General features: G+C 37.7%; 1 protein-coding gene across 5 annotated transcripts in view; it reads left to right on the forward strand.

Moving 5' to 3' along the window:
• GARRE1 (granule associated Rac and RHOG effector 1) overlaps positions 1 to 16,199 on the forward strand; it is a 62,459-nt gene that overhangs the window by 34,677 nt on the left and 11,583 nt on the right. For all 5 annotated transcript variants that reach the window (XM_069793453.1, XM_069793458.1, XM_069793457.1 and 2 more), the window contains 6 exons: positions 5,450 to 5,656; positions 8,133 to 8,273; positions 8,559 to 8,654; positions 8,792 to 8,953; positions 9,920 to 10,078; positions 14,599 to 14,696. In XM_069793453.1, the coding sequence (XP_069649554.1) occupies positions 5,450 to 5,656; positions 8,133 to 8,273; positions 8,559 to 8,654; positions 8,792 to 8,953; positions 9,920 to 10,078; positions 14,599 to 14,696 (863 nt within the window). The remainder of the gene's footprint in view (positions 1 to 5,449; positions 5,657 to 8,132; positions 8,274 to 8,558; positions 8,655 to 8,791; positions 8,954 to 9,919; positions 10,079 to 14,598; positions 14,697 to 16,199) is intronic.

The following is a 16,199-nucleotide window of genomic DNA, read 5'->3' on the forward strand; positions in this document are numbered from 1 at the left end:
GAGCCTCTCCTACTCTGCTTTTCTGTGATTTGAAGACTGAGCTATTTATGCTGAAATGTGAATTAAAAAAAAAAAAAAAAAAGTGTGGTTTGGGTTTTTTTTTTCCTGTGATCTATAGAAAAGTTAACATTTTGTAAAACTACCAGCAGGATTAAAAAACTCACAATGGAAGCAGAAAAATATAAAGGGCTTGCCTGACTTCATCAGAGTTCACTGACCAGGGGAAATGAGGGGAAAAGAGTGCGAGAGGCAGTGTAATTGTTTCCTTGGAAAATACAAGGGGGGAAATACAGTAATAGCTGGATTTTTCAGCTTCTCTAGTAGGTGACTGAAAGAACTTATAACTCTGAGAGAGAGTTGAGAGATGGTCAAATGTCTGAGTGGCAGCTCAGCAGCATCCTATGAAGAGGTACTACAGAGCCTCTTATTTGAGGGATGAAGTCTGGTATTAACAGAGGCAGTGGGAGGTGAGTTGTAATTCATGTTGGGGTGGGAGGAGAGAACCCCAAATTCATAAGAAGGACATGAATGAGGCTTTTTCTATGCATGAGCCCAGCTAAGGAAAATGTACTTTTCCTAAGTCATTCTCAACAAAGGCTGTATGTTTTGAGGAAGAATGAGAAATATAAGCAAAGCGGGTTTGGCTGTAGAAAATTAGCAGAAAGCTATAGTTCTTCTGAGGTGCCACACGTTTTTATCTAGTGCAGCAGGCTCTAGCCCCCAGGGAAGGCAATATCAAGAAAACTTCAAGTTCTGATGAACATATGCTGACTTGGATTTGGACTAAAAAAGGTTGTGCAACCTGGACTGTAGCAGCAGTGGGTGAGGGTTTTAATTTATTTATTGTATTTTAGCAGAACAGAGCTTGCTAGTTCAGAGCTGTCTGCCAGGATGTGTAAGAAGGTGACTTCTCTTGATCAAAGTCTTGGTGACAGATGGAGTTTCCCAAGGTTTCTTACTTTCAGAAGTGCAAATGCTGATTTTTATTTTCTGCCTTTCCCGTTCCCCTTTCAAAAAAACTGAATTCTCAGGTGTTTTGTGCCTGTATGGGTGAGGAACAGCTTGGAAATCAGGGGGAATGAGAGTGCGTTTTATGTTAAGTTTTCCAGATCTGTTAAAAGTTTTGTAAGCTGGAAGAATGCAGTAAAACTGCACTTCTGTTAATAGAAGCATTAAAGGAAGTCTGGGGGGGGCATGGGGAATTAAAACTAGAAGAAATTTGTAAATTTCCTCATCTTTTGTGAAGCTTTGCAGCAGCCTCAGTACTGCAAAATACAAAGAATGAATTTTGTTTTAGTTACATGGAGCTTGTGTATTGTCTTAAAGACAGAGATGTACATGTTGCCTTCCTAAACAAAAGGGAGGCATGAATGGGCACAGGATACTTACTTGGATGCTCTGTTTTGTATTAAATGGAGATAATTTTTGGCCTGTGTGTGTATAAAATAACTGAAGATTTTTGAACAAGAAGCTTGTGGGACAAAAATGTCTGAGTAAATAGAGAATGTAGGCTTTCCTTAGCAAATATTATAAAGCCCAGTTTAAATATTTTTAAAAATTATTATGTTTCCTGTGATTTGCAGGGATTGGCTTCAGACTTTTCTGAGTTGAGGAACTGTTAGTAGCAAAAAGCTGCTTCAAATCAGTAGAAAATGCTATGCCTTGCTGGAATGCCATTGTACTCTTGTCTTGGTCTATAATCTCATGGTCTGCTCTCAGATCTGCTAGCATTGTCTTTAGAAATATTTTGTATTACCTGTTAATTGCTGCTTTTTATTTTTAAAATGCTTAACACTTAAATGCTTCTTTGCTAAATTATAGTTAGCATTTTAGTAGCTGTCAATATCAGATTATCACTACTGGGCTTTTAGGTTGACTGTTAGCAGAAATGAGTCTGTTAGGTTGCTCCTGTCTCCTTAATACTGTAGTTGTAAAGGTGCAACTTCTGCTGGAATCTAGTTTGTCTTGTAGGTAGCTCTTTTTCAATGAGCAGGATCATGTCTTCCCTTGGAGGTGTTTTGGTCATGAGATCACTCTTCCAAACTGCAGGGCATTGCTATGTAGTAAAAATGAATAATATTCTGCCCACTTTCAGTAATATGTGGGAAAGGGTGTTATCTCATAATCTGGTACGCCAGTTTGAGTCATACCTCATTGTTAACTTCATTATATTGCTATTTTAATCTGGTATCTTCAGTGGGTAGACAGGTTCTACACAGGGCTTATTGTTACCAAAGCTATTAAGAACTCTGTTAAGGGAAATGGGGTAGTAGGAAACCACTGAATAAGCGTGTTGCGGTGTTTTGGTTTTTTGAGTGTTTTGTTTGCTTAGGTAAATAGCCAAAAAGAAAACAAAAAAAGGGGGGGGGGGGGGAAGGGAAAGAAATTCTACTACATAAAATGGTACTTTGACCTGCAGTTCCGTATTTGTATCATGTTTGGAAGACTGACACTGGTTATTTGCTGACTTTATTAGTGGTAGTGTTCTGTTTTAAAGAATCTGTTGTATAAGATTTGCTTGCCAGGGAATTTGCATGGCATCACTGTTTAGCAATGAAATCTGGCAATTTCATGTGTGCACTTTGTCCAGCAAAATATTCCAAAGTTGATTGTGTGCCCCCATTAGGAGGATAATACGGGACAGAGTAACCTAGCACTGTACCTCCACCCGATGCTCCTGTTTGTATGTAACCAGTCTGATTAAACTCATCACCTGTTTGAGACAAGGAAGTCTGAAGTGAGACCTCCCCCAAAAGTCCCATTGCTTCCACATGCCTAAAGAGGAAGAGAGATTCCTTTAGGTAAGGTTATTCAGCTGCTGAGCTGGATAGTTGTCCTACCGGGTAACAGGTTAGGAAAGTCAAGGTGCTAGAGCTGTATTTCTTGGGACGAAAAGTTTGCAAGCTGAAGACCTCATTGTGTATGCAATATAAATGATTCTAAAAAATGGTTTAAGAAAACACCACCACTACCAAGAAAAACTTACTAGTTGACACCTGTGATGATTCCAGTTCATCTTTGATTACTTCATAGTCTCTAGGCTTTAGTTTGTTCTTATTACGGTCTAAAGCAGGGGAGTCAAACACTTCTGCATGGGAAAGCAGGGAAAAATAAACTCAAAAAAGAGATGGTGGTGTCTCTAACTGTGAAAAAAACGCATCCATATGCTAATATTGTTCTGCAGATTTCACAACAGAGATTTAGTATATATTGCTTTACACACTTTAACTGCTGGCCAACACTGGCTGTATTTGTTAAAGTGGTGGTGGCTATACTGCTTTCCCACAGTTAAGACAGAGTTTCAGCTCTTTGGAAGAAAATCCTCAAGAAGGCAACTTTAAAGCAAAGTGAGCTTGGCATCTGCATTGAGTGTTTAACAGTGCAAAAATCCTCCACCACTTGGATTTTATTTAAGCAGTTAAAACCATCCGTACCCATTTCTGAGGAAGACTGAAATAGATTACTTTTTTAAACAAAACAGAAGTTCAGTAAAGCAGATGTTATTATTTATCTTTACTGTTTAACATTGTAAATTATACTAGGAATGTTGTGTGCTGCCACTTAAAAACTAAATCATTTGTTTATTTTGAGCATTATTCCCAGGCAGGGGAAACTTCAACCTCTGTACCTTAAATATTCTTTGAAACTTAATCGGCTTGAAATTCCTAATGAGTCCTAGTTTCTTCTTCCCCTGAGAACTGCATTCTTCATACACAGAAGTATTCAGATCACCAGTTGCCTTTTCTTGCAATTTTCTTATAAATCTTTCTAATCTTGTAGCCAGGAAAGTTGGAGTCTTATTCATTTTATCATTTGCTGGCTGCTTTTTTTTAATAAGGCAAACTCCACTTTCAGAGGTCAGTCAAAGTACCAAAAATGTTTAATTTTATGTCTTGTACAAAGAAGGGAAGTGATTGAACCAGAATGGAATGTCAAAAGGAGTCCGGATGCAATGGAAAAAAGCATTGCCACCACTGGTTCTTCTGAAGTAGATAGTTAATGCATATAACTGTTCGTGTGACTCCACAGTCTTGCCAGTAAGATCATTGTGTCTGAATATTTTTATTCCAGAAGAATGTAGCTGAAAATGAGCCAGATGATTTATTTGCTGCAAGGCATAATGGCTTTGTACATTATCTGTGTATTTTATGAATTATTCCTAAAATGGAATTAAAGTTGAGTCTTTTTTAATAAATCAAAGTCAAATATACATTTTAAATCACTTTGTGTGACAATCTCCATAGAAGAAACAAAACACTTTGAATAGCTCTTAAATACTTTCTACAGTAATTTGGAAAATACTTGCTTCTCTGCCGTGTTCTGGTTATGCTTTGTTGTAAGCTTTTGTCTGCTTAGGAGAGCGTGGCCCTGAAGGTAGACAGAGCGCTCCTGTTCATGCTGCTTTGCTCTCCAGGTTGTCCTTTTGGATGGTTGCACTGTCTGTTCTTCCACATGTGCTGGCTGCGCAGAAGTACTCAGTTTGTGTGACCTGTTTTGTTTTGCTTGTAGTAACTGAGGCATGTGTCTGTCTTTGGTTATAATTCTCATTAGCATGCATATGAGAAGCGGAGATAAATGGGGGATGGAAATGTGCAGGTGACAGAGGTCCAGGACATGGAGCTGGGCTCCGGCTGGTGGAGGTGGGCGCTCCTTCCCTGGCACAGCGCTGGTGCTGTCCTCAGCCCAGTGAGTACTGGGAGAGACTGGCAGCCCTTTGCTTCCCTGCCTTTCCTCAGATTTTCTGAGTATTACATGACCCATTTCAGTGAAATGTTCTGAAGAGAAGATTTGTGCCAGCGTTAGCAGTTCATGTCAGACAATGCAAGTGACAGGGCTGCAACTTTATGCATGCATTCTGCAGTCACTATTATATTCTAAAAATGGCACTGCGTTGCCACTGTATTATGTGGCAAAATGTTCTGATGCTTATTACGGGTTATTGCTCTGCTTGGAAGATAAACTGCTGGATTAAGCTTTTCTGATTTTTTTTTTTAATGATAACATTTTAAAATGATTCAGATTTGTTTGTTTTGGGGTTTTTATCATATATTCAGCTAGGTCTATGTGCAAGTGGGTTTTGCTGTTGACTTTGTCCTTGTGATAATATGCTACTCCCATTTTTGTATTGTGTCATGTGCTTGATATTGCTAAGTAACTTGACAAGCTTTTCGTTCTTCAAATTAACCATAACTTGAGTGCAGAAGTAAAAATGACGTGGAATCAGACTGATCTGCCCTTAATTCATAGAAACCAATGGTCACTCACTGTTTACCTTATTTTAAGTAAAAGGTTAAATATTATGTGTTACTTATGATCTGAAGCGTTCTTTTAATAAAAAAAGAACTGAGTTTAACTTGGTTCCTTACCGAATCACTGAACAAAAAGGAAGAAGGGAAACTTCTGTGACACCTTCGGTTTGCTTGAAACTGGCTTGTTTCTTCTCCCGCAGGTACTTGGGCGATGTTTCTTGACGGTGATGCAGGTCCACTTTCAGTTCCTGTCACAAGCTTTGCAGAAGGTCCAGCCAGTGGCACACTCTTGCTTTGCTGAAGCTGTAGCTCAGGAGAGAAAGAACGTTAGTGGGGCTGGAGCCTCAAACTTAAGCCCCACAAATGAGCTAGAAGATGCAGTAAGATCATGGAGAGGAGCAGCAGAGGTATGGAGGTCTTGCTGTAGTGACATTATATTTAGTGAAATGACAGCAATGTTTAGTGAAACCTCAACTGAGGCTGGATGCCCTAATAAAGGAAGAAAATCTCTGATTTTAAAGACATGCTACATTTGAAGGTGGGAACATGGTGCAGTTAGTTTCAGATGCTTGTTTTACCTATATGGTGATTATACTGTCTTTGCCCTGTGTAAAGTTTTCTTTGTGATGTGATTGTACCTAAGGAGTGCACAAACAGTGGAAACAGCTTTTTGTTACTAGTAATGAATTAACAATGTTCAAATGTGGTTTGCCAGACAGAGCGAATTTAAAAAAACAAAACCGAAAACAACCAGAAACCAAAGCCAACATACAAGTTGTTGTTCAAAATCATAGTAAAATCTTGATGGAAAAATAATTTAGATAATTCTAAATTTTGAGTATGCATTCTGTTTTATACTTTAAAATTTTTATGGTAACTTTTAACACTTTTGCCTTCATGCTGTTAAGTTTGATGTTCCTTGATCCATCAATTGTTGGAATGTTAATCGTATTACTTTAAATGTACCATTCCCTGGACTTGTGTTTTCACAAACACTTGCCATCTGTGGAATCCTTACTTTTCCTGCCGAAAAAGAAGTACTTTACAAAGCAAAATAGTTTCATGAGCTTTTCTGCTTTCTGTTGCACTGTTTAAGTCTGCAGACTGATAGATCAGAATGGATTCAGACATTAAGCGCATGGTTTCCTTAAATTCAAGTAACTTGGAGCATGTGCTTTTGAAGTCTAATTCGGGATCCCACACAGGCATATTAATCATCTTTGCTGGAAATCTTGTCAAGGTTTCCATTTATCAGCTAACATTTGCAAGGTATATGCAAGCAAACAAATTACCTTTAGAGCTATGAATGCAGAGGGATTATTTGTTATTTTTACCGCAGCATAGATTTACTTCACTGAATAAAAGAGGGATTTGAGAGTGCTTTAGGTGTATTACAGATAATCATAACAGGTCTAATCCTGGTATAGCTTTACTCCTTTTGCATAAAACCAGTTAATTTTATGTTTAATATACTTAGTTCCTTAAAACTGTGTTACAATTTCTAGAAATGCCCTACAATTGCTATCAAGTTTGTTTAAAATGTGGTTAAAATTAAACTTGGGTTTGCAGAATCCGGGACCTTAACTTTCTTTTCTGCCTCCTTAACAGCCCACTTGAGCTATTTCTGTTAATAAGACCTTTATTTCGAAATAGAGTTTAGTACAAGTATTACACTAATCAAATCTTTTATTAAATGTAAATGGGGAGAAGAGAAAAATACAGATTGTCCCTAGTTCCAGAATAACAATAGAAGGAACTTCTCAATTTTTACGATTGACTAAAATAGCTAATCTGAAGTACTTGTGTGGGGTTTTAGGGCAGTGTAAGAAAAATCTGTGCTCTGTAAATAAATAAAATCTCTTTCTCTTATAATTGTAGGTAGACTAATATACATGTCATTTTGATAGAAGGGAGATTTGAAATACTGAAATATTTCCAAATTTTTACTTTGTGGAGTGGAAGGCAATCCGTTATTTCCATATAAAATTAGCTTCTTTGGCAGGAGAATACACTGCTGTTTCAGAATAAAGTTTAAGATGATACTCTATCGGTAGCTCAAAACTATTTTTCCTTTTTAAGATTCTCACTTGGAAAATGCTGTAATTTTGTATGTGTCAATGAGGTGAGCACTATGTCTGTCCGTTGGCTGTAGTACCAAAAATCCCCAGTTTGGACATCCTGCTTTAGAGTAAGACTCGTCCTAGACTGAAGAATAAGCCATATCTGAGGCCTTAAATGCAGTTGAGAGTAGGTTTCTATTTGTTTCACCCTGCTCAGTAGTTTAATATTTTACAGTTAAAGTTAGATATTTGGCTTTTCATATTTCTTATTTTTCAAAATCATACTATGTAAAGCTATTCTCTTGCCATGCTGAGCTGGTCTTACAGTCTGGTGTGGCTCTTCTCAAATTGCACTACAGTAATCATCCTTAGTTTTATAAAATATATCTTCTTATGTACACAGGAGTGTTTGTACACATGATTAAATGTATATTCTGGTTCTGTGGCAAGTAATACCCTTTATGTTGAAGTTTTAAGTTCCTCCTCTGGTAACCAGAGTCATCATGTGGCCTGTGTAACAGGATCCTTAGTCCTGGGAGGGAGCTTGAAATAGTAACAGCAAACAATGTTGAATTAAGTTGCTAGCCAACACCTATATGCCATACAAATTACTTGAGATTTGTACTTTCAAAGCAGCGGTGGAGGTTTAATAAGTTAAAATAAATCATTTCCTCCTGATCCTTTCCACCAGGTGCTGCTTCTCATCTCTTTTATAATGTTTTAAAATCTGTGGGTTTTTTTTTTCTCTTTTTTAAAATTTAATTAAGCTTGACCTGGTTTAATGTTGAACCTCTTTACCCTGGATTTTTATTTTACTTTACAGGCCACATCTCGACTGCGAGAAAGAGGCTGTGATGGATGTTTGGCAGGAATTGAAGTTCAGCAACTTTTCTGCTCACAGAGTGTGGCAATCCCTGAACATCAGCTCAAAGAGCTAAACATGAAAATTGACAGTGCTTTGCAGGTGAGTTTTTAAACTTGCTGCTTTCATGTGCATTGTAGTACAGTCAGGGGGCCAAGGAATGAAATAGGGAAGGAGTATATTACTGGAGAAATATGTACCACAGGTAGCCACAAGGTATTTGAGAATTACAGTATTGGAATCTTACGTGATAAATGTGTGTATGCCATAGAACTGAGTAGGGTAAATCCATGTAACAATTCTTATGTATGTGTCCAGACACAATGACTGCATGCTTGCTTACTTGCTGATACGCCTGTTCTATCTCAACTTTTTCTTCAATGTCAGGCTTACAAAGTGGCTTTGGAGAGTTTAGGCCATTGTGAATATGCAATGAAGGCTGGCTTCCACTTGAACCCGAAAGCTATTGAAGCAAGTCTTCAGGTAGGGTCTGCTAAACCTGCTCTCTCTTTCATCACTCCTCACCTTGAAAATAACTATTTTAAAAAAACCATTGGACTTGTATTAGGATTTTCTAAAATCTTCATTTCTTCTAATTGATCTGTTCTTTTATGTTTAAGGGCTGTTGCAGTGAAGCTGAAGCCCAGCAAACAGGAAGGAGACAGACTCCACCTCAGCCAATTCAGTGTGAACTGCCCACTGTACCTGTTCAGATAGGATCGCATTTTCTGAAAGGAATATCCTTTAATGAGTCTGCAGCAGAAAACCTGAAGCTGAAGACGGTAATAACTCTGAATCTAACCACAGGAGTGAAGAGAGAAAGAAAAAAAAAAAAGGAAAAAAAGAGTAGAACTCCTTAAAATTCAGAGACCAACTGCAGTAGAAGTTCGGTGCCAAACTTGTATTTAAAAGTGCATATTTTTAGCCTGACTTCCTGTGGAAGCAAGATGTTGATAACATTGTAGGTCCACGCCTGCTTCTGGTAATGTTTTAACCACCTGGTCAAATTCAGTCCAATCTGAGAGAAGCATAGAAGTCTAGGAGGTAATGAAGCTTCTATGAACTTTTTGAAAATAGGTGGGTTAAGTGTCAAGAAGTACAGAGGAAAGTGAGCCCTTACAGGTGCCCCAACCAGGTGATGCACTTCAGAGCTTTTATCTTCTTAGGTGCCAAAATAAGTCTGGCCCAGCCTAGTGCTAAAAGGAGGTACTTGAAAAAATATTTTGTAACAGAGCTCCTTTTAATGTCTTTTTACAAACTCTAATAATATTTTTAAAAAAATTATTTAAAACTGTGGAGACATTAATTGTGGTTTCAGTGTAAAGGAATGGAAAAGATGTCCATTCAGAAGTAATTTGGGCAATTTGAATCAGCATTTTTACTTTTTTTTTTTTGTAGATAAGCCCAGTTCCTTGCTCCTGAAAGAGTTGAAACAATCCACAGCTCAAAATGCTGCTTTTTTATTGTCTTTGCAGTGCTTCTTGTAGTTTTGATTAAACCATTTTGCAAGAATATAAGCAAAAATATTGTTTATGATTTTGGAGGAGTATTTTGGTCCAAATAGCAGAGACTGTCTTCCATATTTCTGTTCTGTAGTTGAGCTCTTCTAGTTGTAGAAGACTGTTCAGAGGTAACACACATTATAGTTATTTGAAATATGTGTAGAACAATACATATGGAAGCGGTGGTATCATTTCTGAATCATGTGTTTAGTATGACAAAGTTTTTATGATTTCCCCCCCCCACAGCACACAATGCTGCAGTTGATTAAGGAAGCTGGATGCCATAATGGACTTACACCACGGGATGACTCTCCTGTTACTGAAGTACTAAATCAGGTTTGCCCTTCCACTTGGCGAGGAGCCTGCAAAACTGCTGTACAATTGTTATTTGGCCAAGCTGGACTGGTAAGTGACTATGAATAGGCTTAGCAAAAAAAGGGCTACTTAAACATCCTGAAGAGAAACTAGATATTTTAAAGGGTTTGGAAATTAATTTCCAGTGTCTTACTTTTGTGTTTCTCCATTTTTAATGCTGCAGCTAACTTGATTTATGAAAAAAATGTATCCTCATAGAATGCAAGTTTGTAGATGGTATCTGTAGTTGATAGGAACAGGAGAATGTACTGTGTACTTCATATTCTCCATTATTAGAGAGAGCACAAGAAATGAAACTTCTAATTCATAGTGAAATAGATTTTCAAATCTATAGATGACCATGTTAAAAAGAAACACCCCTTCCCCCCTTTCCTTCTCTCAGATGAGCTTTAAAAACTGCCATTTTTTCATTTCCTCTCTGCTTTGAATGGAAGCTGGGTTTCCTGCCCAACGTAAACCAGGAAGTCCTCTGCACCAAGTAATGCTACCTGACATCTCCAACAGGACAGAGCAATTAAATACCTTGCTGTAGACATATGTGTTCATTAGAAACAAACCCCATGGATTTTACAGTATCTAAACAATTGCTAAAAATAGATGCTTTGGAACATACTCTGATAAGAAAATGCATTTGTGCTCCCATAACTAATTACTGCTATCTCTTCATTTAATAAAGTGTTCATTCATGACACAGGTTTTTTTGGACTACTGTGAGTTTTCATTTGACTGGACAAATAAAATGGGGGAAAGACTGCAATAGGATAGGAAGGAAATGCAAGCATAAAGGTACACCGTAGCCTATGATCGTTTCTGTCAAGTATTTTCATCATCTTTAACCTACAATGAGTTGATTCATATACTGATTCTTTGTTCAAGGTGGTGGCAGGCCATCAGGACTCTCTAACTAACTGTAACTTCTGATGAAAGGATTCATATTGCTACATACTTTGTAAATACCACATTTTTTCAAACAAATCACGCGGCTGATTAAGTGACTTTGACCTTCTGTCCTAGTTCATTAAACCATATGTTTTTTGGTGCTGTTACTAGGTTCTCCAATAATGGTGAATGATAAAATGTAAATAATAAATTTGTCAGATATTTCTACTTTAGCATTCCTTTGATACTAGTTATTAGATATTCCCTTAATATTAAATATCTGTTAGAGAAGTAGGTTCAAATCATACTGGAATTCAACTGACTTTTCATGTAAAGGCGGCCTAAAATCAAAGGGACGGACCATCAGTATCATAATAGCAGCGCACCTGCTATCAGTCCTTACTTCACTGTGATACAGGGGTTTAAGGATAGGAGATGGTAGTGCATTAACCACTTTGTAGAAGGAAATTTTACAGGGAGGCATAAGAAGGTGGTATCTTTGTAGGGAGAGAAAGTCAACTGTGGAATAGTAGGACTGATCAAATTTCTGCTTAGGTGTTTTCAAGGAAAATAGGTATTAAATATTAATAAATACAAGAAGAACTAGAAAAAAGGATATGGTTAAGTGGGATTGTGTCTTCACCTGCCATAGTTCATGGCAGGATGCTGGGAGTCAGCAGCAAGGTATGGGAAATGAGGCCAAGAAAGAAACTGTTTCTCAGCAGCCCTATGGGAGTGTGCTGTAACTCACGATAAGTTCTTGGCTCCTGAGTGTCTAGATGAGGAATGCCTTGGAGGATGCTGCACCTCCCACTGTTTCCTTTCCAGGGGATTTTAGGGTTGTGCACACCCAAGTCCTGCCCTGATGAGATTTGGGGAGTGGCTGGAGGCATATTTGGACTCGAGATTCTGGAAATCTGGTGTCCCCAAGTCTAGACATAACTCGTTAGACCTGCTGGTAATTAAAGCGCTGATACTCTTCAGGTTTATCATAACATTTGGAGAGTTGTCAGAATAAAACTTACTTAGACATTCTCCCAAATGACAGTGCTGATATAAGGAATATTACTTGTGTTGAATCATGAATGTCTCCAAAGATTTTTGCATGAACCTCAGGTTCTGAAGGTAGCAGGTTTCTGTCTTCAAAGACACGGTAATGAGCTATACACATGACAAAATACTTGCAAGCCTTCTCTCTTTCGTTCGTTCTCGCTTTGATTTGTTGCAATTTGGAAGGGTGTGAGGGTTGAGGTTTTTCTTTTTAAACTATGTGCTATAATTTTTTTACAGCATTCAATTATGCTTGTATGTAGCCTCATGCAATGATGAGAAATTGTAATTTGCTTCTTTAAAGCATTCTTTGGGTGGAGATGAGAGAGGAAACACCTGTAAAACAAGAACAATAGATGTCTGATGCACAGGAAGCTATCCTCTAAGCACCCACCAGGCGGGGAGGGAGAATGTGTTTATTTTAAGTTTATTTTGTGTAGAACTCAGACAAATGAATCATGGGACAATATTACATAGTCTTTGGTTTACTGCTTTAGAAACTAAGCTGTCTGCATTAGTTCAGAGTTGTGTGTAAATTTGTCATTTAAATGCCAAATTTAAAAAAGAACATTACTTGACAGTCTCGCTATCTTTAGCCTGTCTTGCCATGTGCCTTTTAAGAAGAAACTCATTAGGAGTGGAAAGCACAATGAGATGTGGCTTAGTTTGCGTGGTTATTTTTAGGCTTCAGTTCTTCTAACATAAGAAATAATTCTTAAAAGGGCGGTTTTTCAGTTTTTACCTTAGCATATATATATATAAAGAGTTGTATTCTCAGATTTGGGTCAGCTGAAGAAATCTCCATCTTTGAGTAAAAGTAATGTGTATTAAAATGGTTGAATTCAGAGGATGAGTGGAAATAAAACTTTGAACTCTCCTTGTGCAAAGTTATGAACAGAATGTTTAACTGAGTCTCTAGCCATCCTTTTTTGTGCTAGTAGATCTTTCTGTAGCAAAAAACCCAACATGCATTGCAGAAGCACTAAATCTCCTAGTAATGTTTAAATCCCGGATGTCGTAACTCTGACCAAATGTTGACAAATGTAAAACTTTAAAAAGGGAAGAAAGGAAGATAAGGGGGTGTGGGGGTGGAACACCCCCAACAAAGCCCAGACCATGAGCACTACCATGCACCACTGCCAGAAGCTGATCTAGGTCTGCACAAATCAGAATTTTAGTTCTGACTTGCAGGTCTGAGATGCAGACAGTGTTTTTCTTGGGAGCTGAAAAAAAAAATCACTCCTAAGTTCATCTCTCCTTATCCCAATTATAATTGCAGTATAGCTGAATCGCAGATTACCAAATTACATAAAATTAAAATGGTACAAATACAAGGAAAAAAGTAATGGAGTTGCCCTGTTATTAAATGAGGTATTTTCATGAGTGGATAATATCATAGCATTTTGTCACCGGGCTTAGACATATTTTACAAGTTTGAATAAACTTGGGCAAATGCTTAAAGTCAACTGGGGGAAGACTAAGGCCTTATGCTAAAATATCTAAAAGGTGGGAAATAATTGTGTTCAAATGTCATCACATGGTTTTGTTACAGGAAGAGGGAGAAGAGACTCTCAGCATTATTCATATTTCGCTTTTCTTCATAACCAGTAGTAGACAACCAGTTAGAAGTAGAACCAGTGTAGGATGATTGCAAAAAAGCCAGTAATATCCCTTGAGGCTTATTTACACCAGAGGACTTTTGCCATTTCAAGGGTAAATGGTACAGCTAATCTGCTAGTCACTGAAGCAAGAACTGCTGACTGCTGCCAAAAAGCTGCTGGTTCAGCATGACCAAAATAGGAAATTATGGAAATGATCAAAAAGGCCAACCCATGCAGACTGGACAACATCAGAAAGTATGAACCAAATATGGAACTTACTATCACTGGTATTACAAGTTTAAATGAAGCTGAAGTGAATCCATTCTTTCTCAATTCCATAAAAAGAAAGGTTCATGACAGAAGGGTAATTTTGAAGACTTTCATCTTCCATATATCTTAATGATGTCTTACAGAAGGCTCAGAATTCAACAAATTGAATCACTTTTCTTCCCTTTATATAACAGGGAATTAATAATAGTGCAGTTCCATTAGGTAGACTAGAGAAGTGTTGGTGTTGGATTTTATAGCCTTAAAAGGAAGGGGTGTGTGTTCAGAATTGTGAGCTATGTGAAGAGTTGCAGACTAAATACTACTTGTCTGTATCATACCATGCACTGCAGTTAAATTATTTAAAGTATTTTGATAAATAGGTGTTTGGGTGCTATTAAAGTAGTAATAGTGCCAAACCTCCCAAGTGCTTGGCTGTTATACGAACCCATTGATAATTACCAGCTGTTAGATAAAGCAGTTGGTAACTACATAGTGATGCATAACTACAGTATGTAATTGAGAAGAAGCAAGTCCTTGAAATATAGGTTACTGTATCAAACTAATTTTATATTTTCCTTTTTTTAGATATTTAAATAGAAATCAACTTATAATGATTTTGTGAGTTGATCTGGTTTTATCTGGTTACTTCCTGTAGTGTAGCAGGAAGGTGAGACTTGCATCTTAACCACAAGGGTGATAAAATAACTAGAACTAATTCTTAAAATCATTTCCCTTTTATTTTCATGCTAGGTGGTTGTGGACACCGCACAGATTGAAAATAAAGAAGCCTATGCTCCTCAGATAAGTTTAGAAGGATCCAGAATTGTGGTGCAAGTTCCATCAACTTGGTAAATAAAAATACTGCATTGCAGATTATACTAATAGCTATGACTGAAATATATAGGGAAAAATATTGCAGTACAAATGGAAGAGAGAATACTACACAATTATGGTATATCTGCCTTAAGTTCCTTTATCTGGAACTGTCTGAGTACCACTGTTTCTGACAGACTGACAGTTGTACTTCAGCTGTCTTTGCACTAGTGCTGCCTCTGGAGGCAATGGAAGAGAGGCAGTAGTGGGGCACTAAAACATACTTCTAAAGAAAAAGCTTGATGATGAAAGAGAATGTTTAAAAAATATATAAAATAAATCCAATGGCATTCCTGTTACGCTCCTCCCTGGCAGGTCCTCACAGCTGTTACTCAGGAGAGCCAGGAATTAGGTGAGATTAATATGAGAGCTTTCGCTCTTTCTTCACTGAGCTGTTCTTTAAGTGCTGCCATGAACCGCAGAACTTGGAGGTCCATGAGATGCTATTCCTACCAGTTTAGTTGACTGCCTAGGAAAGAATGGCAGGATTAGTCTGCAGTTTAGGTGAGGATTTCTTCCCTTTTGAAACAATAACTTGGAATTAGACCACTTCCTTTCTCTCTTACTTCGGAGTACTCGGCGTTACGAATTTCAGTACAACACAGTTTATTCATCTGAATCCTTAGTGAGATAGCCTGTTACTAATGGTACCAATGGTATGTCCAGAAGCATGAGTCAACTGATAGTCTGTTTACCCAAACACATCTTTAATCCCTCTGTAGATTATAAACTGGCACTTCTCTGTTCTCTTTATGTAAATTGCTCTATTATGAAAGAACTAAAATAATGCAGAGTGCTTTGAGCCAGGCTTTGTGTGCTCTGGAAGAGCTCCGCCTGCTGACACATAGTCAGAGTGCCTCTTTACTCATCTCTGCTGGAGGGGCTCATTAAGTACTGACAAATGTGCTAATATCTAGATTTCGGTTACTCTGATTTCACCTCAAATTCAGTCCTAATTCTGTGCCACTAATGAGGAAAATTCACTAATCCTGCACCTTCACAGCTCACTAAAATCTTCCCCAGACTGTTGGATATGGTGAATCATTTTCCACATGGAGTCTGTCAGGCTGGGGGTTCTTAGCGTTGGACTCCAGAGTGCACCCACGTGCTAGTGTCTTCTGTCAGGTTTGTTGAGTGCTCTTGCCATTTTCCAGAAATGGGCTTTGTGTATTCATTGTTTCTTACCTTTGTGCCTAAATTATGCCTGCTCAGCTAAAGAGCCAATCATTAATCATGGTTTTAAAAGAAATTATATAACTCTTAATGTTATAGTTAGATTAGCTGTATATTCAACAGTAAAAAGAAACGGGCTGCAGGTGTAGCCTTTAGGAACCCTCAGGCATTCATACATTGTGCTGCCTTTACTACTTGCACCTCTGTAGGAGCAGAAGTAGTGCATCAATTGGCCCTTTATTATCTGACTAGTATGGTGAAATTGTTTAATGTAAAAAAGAAAAATTTTGATTTGTAAGTTAAAC

The sequence above is a fragment of the Haliaeetus albicilla genome, chromosome 10 (assembly GCF_947461875.1).
Source record: "Haliaeetus albicilla chromosome 10, bHalAlb1.1, whole genome shotgun sequence".
Lineage (NCBI taxonomy): Eukaryota > Metazoa > Chordata > Aves > Accipitriformes > Accipitridae > Haliaeetus > Haliaeetus albicilla.